This window comes from Mytilus galloprovincialis, chromosome 1 (assembly GCF_965363235.1).
Source record: "Mytilus galloprovincialis chromosome 1, xbMytGall1.hap1.1, whole genome shotgun sequence".
Classification (NCBI taxonomy): domain Eukaryota; kingdom Metazoa; phylum Mollusca; class Bivalvia; order Mytilida; family Mytilidae; genus Mytilus; species Mytilus galloprovincialis.
This window is the reverse complement of record NC_134838.1, coordinates 45,986,984-45,993,882: the sequence shown is the minus strand read 5'-3', so window position 1 is coordinate 45,993,882 and position 6,899 is coordinate 45,986,984. Positions and strand designations below refer to the sequence as shown.

General features: G+C 33.0%; 1 protein-coding gene across 1 annotated transcript; it reads right to left on the bottom strand.

Moving 5' to 3' along the window:
• Window positions 1-1,662: 1,662 nt before the first annotated feature.
• Window positions 1,663-4,008, bottom strand: LOC143075890 (uncharacterized). Its single transcript, XM_076251473.1, has one exon. The coding sequence runs from the start codon at window positions 3,732-3,734 to the stop codon at window positions 2,238-2,240; it is 1,497 nt and encodes a 498-aa protein (XP_076107588.1). The 5' UTR covers window positions 3,735-4,008; the 3' UTR covers window positions 1,663-2,237.
• Between the last annotated feature and the right edge of the window lie 2,891 nt (window positions 4,009-6,899).

Below are 6,899 nucleotides of genomic sequence, written 5' to 3'. Positions count from 1 at the left end.
ACAGACTGTACTTGTTACCCAAATTACATATTTTGTTGGAATTAATATACATTGATAAATCTACAGTCTTCTGTGTATTGTTGTCTGCTGGTCCGATTTTTTTGCTGATCATGTTGATATCTAATGGTTATGATTGAATCTTTGGTATCTTTTCCTCATAACTGTTAACTAAAAAAAAAAAGGCAACAGTAGTATACCGCTGTTCAGTAGTCATAAATCGATTAAATCCGGGTTTGCAATTCAAAAACAAAGACAAAAGTACATATGTTTTACCTTGTACTTAAATCGTTTTGCATGAATTAATTCATCATATTGACAACGTTGTTTTAACCCACAAATGGTATCTTAACTTCTTAATATAAAATTGCGACCGATTTTAATTTACATCTATGTAAGTCAATGATAACATTTATGAAATGCACTTTATGCAGTCGTCATACTTAAGTTGCTTACCTGTTATACTCTGAAGTTAGACGTCTATTTGAACTGAACTAAAAATCAATAAATATTCAATTTAGTTGTATTGAATTGATCTTTAAAGAATCAGACTTAATCTGAATTCGAATTGAATATGAACGGGTGATGTTTTAAAACTCAATATCTTCTGATATACTTCTTGTATGCTGTGTTTCAACACAAAATTGTAGGATCTGGGAATCGACAAATTAAAATAAGTCATTTAGAAAAGACGGGCAAAAGATACCGTAGGGATAATCAAAATCATAAGTCGAAAACGAATTGGCAAATCCATGGCTAAAAATGATAAACCATGAAAGGACAAATATCAGTAAACAATAAAAAAAAAAACATCGAAAACCACATACTGGCAACATGAACCCAACCAAAGACCGGGTTTAATTTAAGCTGCACAAGAACTAAAGCTCTGGAAATTTTTAACTTAAACATATAATTAAAAAGAAAGGGTAAAGAAACAAAATATAGTTCTTCTTACTACATTTGTATAAACTTCAAGATTTACCTGTATTTTTTTAAACCGGTTTTGTTTTGTTTTTTTCTAAAGTGAATATTTTCGAAGGGTTAAATATTTCGCAGTGGTGTCTTGATATGGCCTTGTTTGGACTTGTTTGTTTGCTTTTCGGCCTTGAATGTTTGTCTAATATTTGATTAACTGTGCATTTGCATTCAATATCGCAGATCAAATTTATTCGTTTATAGTGTATTAATGTATGTTTTTTGATTAAGTTAATCCTGCCAATTGATATTTTATCGTGTGTATTTCTATGTTGTGATGTTATGCTATTGTTTCAGAAAAATGGAGAAGGTTTGGATACATTAAAACGTTAAATCCCGCTGCAAATGTTTGCACCTGTCCTAAGTCAGGAATCTGATGTACAGTAGTTGTCATTTGTTTATGTAATGTATACGTGTTTCTCGTTTCTCGTTTCTTTTTTTTTTTATTTAATATAGATTAGACCGTTGGCTTTCCCGTTTGAATGGTTTTACACTAGTAATTTTGGGACCCTGTATAGCTTGTTGTTCGGTGTGAGCCAAGGCTCCGTGTTGAAGGCCGTATATTGACCTATAATGGTTTACTTTTGTTTAAATTGTTATTTGGATGGAGAGTTGTCTCATTGGCACTCACACCACATCTTCCTATACCTATTAATTAAAAAAAGAGAAAGCAGTGCAACACGTTTGTGAAATAATTTTGATTAGTATCAACATTTAATCATTTTAATTATGTCAATGACAAACATTGGTGACCATTGGAGGAAAATAATCCTCCTGCAATTAATGAAATGAGATAACCTGATTTTATTCAAATGTTCTCGTTTCTCGAAATCTTTTGTACGTATATTTGGTATAAAAAATATAAAACAAATATATTGCATAAATAATAAAGGGCAGGGACACATAGTATCATTAATAAAAATCTGCAAGTTTAACATTTCATCATCTATAAAAATTGTAAACAAACATTGTTTCAATGGAAATATTTCTCCTTTATGTGCATGTCCAATTAAAACTTGGTTTTGTACTGGCCATTTTTTTTCTTTTACACAACATACATTTTTTCAGTACGCACACAATCTGTTGACCTTTTTCAATATTCAGTGCATTATAATTCATGTTGGTTTATCAACACTGTAGATAACCGAATACAAATATATTGTTCGCATACATGTGTGTTTCTGAAATGTAGAGCCTGGATAAGTATTTAGATCTTCATTCTCCAATAAGGGCTCAACTTAGTATATAGTTCCAAGCATGCAATTTCAAATGCGATTGAATTTTAAGATATGGAATTTTGCATTTCTGGGTTCTATGGCAGCAGTCGAGCATCCTATCCATAACAGGTCTGTACTATCTATAGTCAAGCTACATGGCCAACGAATTCCAAACGAAGTTTGAAGATTTTGACAATGTATGAATGCACCAAACTCTGAAAGAATATGGAGAGTGTGTGTTTCTTTTTCACATACTATTATATTTCCAGTCTTCGTACACACGATGCCATCCGGATTAAAAGGAAATTTTCTAGAATTTACACTTTTGTGGCCTAAATACTCCCACTTTATCATCTCTGCTAATTCACGAACTGCAATTACTCTTCCTTCTGTCATACTAACAGCATCTACTACACATATATCGCCATTGTTGTTCGTAGTTATTTGAAGAGGAACAGAGAAAAGGTGTTTCCCAAATGGATCAAACTCGAGGGTTTTCTTTAGTTTCTTGTCATTATTAATAATTAAAATTTGTCGCGAACTGCGATCTGTTATAGGAAAAGCTATTCCACATTCCCTAACGCCAATCAGCAAATATCCAGACTTTGTGATGTGTAGTCCTCTTAGTATAAGCGGCGAACAATCATAAAACATTTCGAACTTGCCTGAAGATGTTAAACGTTTAATGCAACCTTCCACTGTAAATGCAGCAAATAATTCCCCCGACGGAGAAACGTCTATATCAGATAAAGAAACAACGTGTTCGTCTATGTGTCTAATGTTTTCTCCTATTTCTATTTTCTGTAACATCTTAGATTGTGTATTCGAAATGTTATCTACAAACCATGCTATATTTGGGGCTAGAGTCACAATTGTAATAATAGATGATAAATCGGTAGGATGAGATTGCAGAAGACTAAAACGTATATCCAGTTTCTTCGGCGAAGTGAAGCCCAATAGATTGTTTATTGTTTGAGTTGTAATATGCCCTTCTTTATAGTCTATCATCATTTCCTTATGCGCTATGTATTTTGGGTGAAATTTATTCATTGATTCAAATTCATTCACAGTATCAATAACATCTTTCAGATCATTTTCAATTAAAATTTTATTTTCTATTTTGTCTTTAAATAATTTAAGTTTGACTCTTTTCTCATAATAATGAACTCTTTCTTCTGTTATCAATTCTACCACACGATTTCTTTCATTTGTTAAATTATTTCGCAATTTATTTGATTCTTCCTCGATAAGAATCTTGAGTTTTTCCTCCTGTCTAGAAATTCGTTTCATTAACATGTCATATTCCTTTTGCACATCCATTATGTTTTCGTCCAATGTATGTTCATGCTGGATGTACGCATTTATGATATTATTTTGTATATCCGACGCAACACATGATAACAAACCTATATTTTCGCGAAGAGTGTTCTCCAGATTGTCAAAATTATGCATCGAATGTGTGACTACAATACACTCCGGACATACAAGACGTTTGCATGTTTTACAGTACAAACAATACAACTGTTTTCTATGGTTTTCACACATTTTGTCAGATATTTTCAAATCCTAGTTTATATCTCTAAATTTAGTTCACTGATAACGCAATAATTCATGATAAATCCATTATCTCACTATGTATTTTCTACAGAAAAGCAAACATTATGCGTCTAACAGAATCACCTAGTTAGAATTTAAAAGGTGATTCATATATGTCTTTTGATTAGTAAAATCACTAGCACGTTTAACAGCAATAAGTACACACGTCGTTATTTTTTTTTTTACCATTCAAGCAGAAGCCAAATTACCTTTACCTTTATTTACTTCACCTGTACAGTGTGCACACGTTACACAAACCTTATTGATCGATTAAGAATTCTAAATTTGCACAAAATGTTTGCTATTTATAACCAACCATAAACATAAATTTTCCATTTATATTAAATTGTATTTCATTTATTGAAAAGTTCAAGTGCTTTTGAACAGGATTCCATGATTAATTTCAGTTCAATCGAAAAGTTAAAACATTTTATACTGTTTTATATAGAACATTAATGAAAAATGAACTACTTTTAAAAAAATTCGGGGGAGGGTTCATAGGGGTACGCGCAAACTAGTTATGACATATAATCAGTTTTTTTTTTTATTGTGACTGTTATCTGGTAGAATATAGTGGGAGATATTATGGACATAATTGTGCAAATCGTGATACAAGCATGAAATTTGGTATAAAGGTTGACTAAATGATACTTAAAAAAAATCCGCTGCTGGCCAGAAAAAAAAATCATTTTTTCAAGATGGCAACAACACATTTCGGAAATGGCGTCATTGCGAATTGACAATAATTCGTTAATCCTTTAAAAGGTGTGTTATATGTAAAATCCAATGTTAGATTTGATAAAAAGTAAATGACAGTTCCTAAATTACAACTAGACAATACATTAATGAAACTAAAGGTGACTTCCGGTTTCAAAATGCCGGCAAAAAAGTCAAAAGTTTCAATTTTTATACTTTCAAGCAACTTCACAAGGGATGTATAATCCAATGTAAGTTATGATAAAACGTTAAAAAAGGTCCTAAGTACGACAAAACAACACATAACTGAAGAAAAATAGTGACTTCCGGTTCCAAAATAGCGGCAATTATGTAGAAAATATTTTTATAATGTCCATGAACTTAACTAGTGTTAACACTCTTTGTTAAGTTTAAATTCCTAGTTTTGGTTAGAAAGACAGGTTTCTTATTTTATAATTATCTGATAGTTGTCTATACAACAACCCGTACAAGGAAGGCCAGAACGATAGCATCTACAGTTACCAACACAGCTCGATTTTCGCCTCAGCATTTCAAAATTATCTGACACGAGAATGCAACGGCAGTCAAAGAAGTCCATTTTGGTTTCCAATTGTCATTGATTCTTTCTTTCATCCAACCCTAGTCTTCATGACTTGGAACACGTACCTGTCGAATACATGAATCAGGCTGAGCCCAATCCTCCTTGATATACTTCTCTTTTGTTGTGCTCTGGAAAAGAACCTCTTGTAGGCGGAATTGCATCACAATGTCGATACTTCCTGGCAAACAATTCACATCGCCTCGCTTCATACTTAAGCCTAAAAAAACATCCTTTACATTTGGAAAACCTTCCATTGTTAGCCAAGCTGATCTTTTGCCTTTCTCATGACAATTCGACAAAGTGCCACATCCACTAAATGCATGGACGAAAGGAAGAGCAGCTACACAAGGACCAAACGCATTTGATATATCACGTGCAGGAAGCCATCAAAAGTCGTTATTCCTTCCATAACCTATCGACAATTTGTTCTACCTAATTTTGCGATTGCTGCAATTCTTGATACTATTACATCTGTGTCAGTACTACCTAAAATTACATTTTACAACACTTTTCATAATCATGCCGAACATGGACAAACATTCGTGTATCTGCTTCTTCATGATAACAAGGGCATAGATAGCAAGTATCTTTATTGAAATTGCAAGGAATATTTTCACCATGAGTAACATGCACATTTTGATTAGTCTATTAAGAAGCAATTTTGTCAGCAAGAAACTTGAACAATTTCGTTTTGTTGTCATCTTCACAGAGAAAACTACTCCATACCATTGGTGTTCTACCAGAACCAACACCATCTGGCACAAGAACCTTGCCTTTGTCTTGTCACAGCCTTTAAATTATTCATTTAGAAAACATCAAATACAATGTCTACATTTAAATACTTATCGATGCAAGATTTTACATACGGCAGTATGACATCATTAGCATAATCATCAAATATTTTTGCCCAACTTTGTGACCTGGAAGTAACCATTGCTGCCCCACCAACGATAAATGCGTCCGAATTTGGATCAGCAAATAGCAGAATGTTTCAAGTAAACCCATTTGCAGTGATTTAATTCCACTATTTCAAGTGACATCCTGAGATAAAGACGGAAGAGCAGTTTGGTTTCTATGGATAAAGAAATATTCAAATAAAACTGTCTACTGTGAAATGAACAGTCTAGAAAAGATATCGCAATCACTGTTAATGTTCTCTAGCTTTGTTGTTGACAAAGACGTTTCCAGTTTCATTTTGCGGCCAAAATAGGAAGTTATTCTTTTTTATTTGGTTATAGAAAGCAGGTTCTCCTTCGTTTTGCATTTGCTTCAAAAGATCTTCGTATTGTTTGGACCAATTCGAGTTTATTAACATATCTTACCTTTTTCCGAATCAACAATTTCCTAAATGGAGTGGTTTTTTTTTACAAATCTGACGACTCTTCTAGAAATGAATTTCAAAACTCGTTTATCACTTTACAAAGCCTTTAAAGCTGTTTAAAGAAATCTTTTTGCGTTTTCGTAGAGTCTTCATTATGTCGTTCGTCTGATTTAGAATGACCCAAACCACTAGATCTTTCAAATTACTGTTCTAGTATACTGACTCCTGGTCCAGCTACCATTCATTTGTCTAAATGGTATCTTCGGTTAATCCTATGGCACCAATATCACCCTTCACAATTGCATTATTCTGTTTTTGTGCCTGATCAATTGTGTTACAAGAACGAAATTTACTGGTCTTACGTACAGTGAAATTTTCATTTTCCATTGCCACCCGTGGGTGATGTTCGGGAAGGGAAGTCATATCTCGGAGATGAGTCGGTAACGATCGAGCATAATTTACACGATCAAGACCTAAAACAATACGCTATCATGCT

Bases quoted from the DNA above. Each gene is read 5' to 3' on its own strand.
- LOC143075890 (XM_076251473.1), bottom strand. From the start codon at position 3,734: ATGTGTGAAAACCATAGAAAACAGTTGTATTGTTTGTACTGTAAAACA.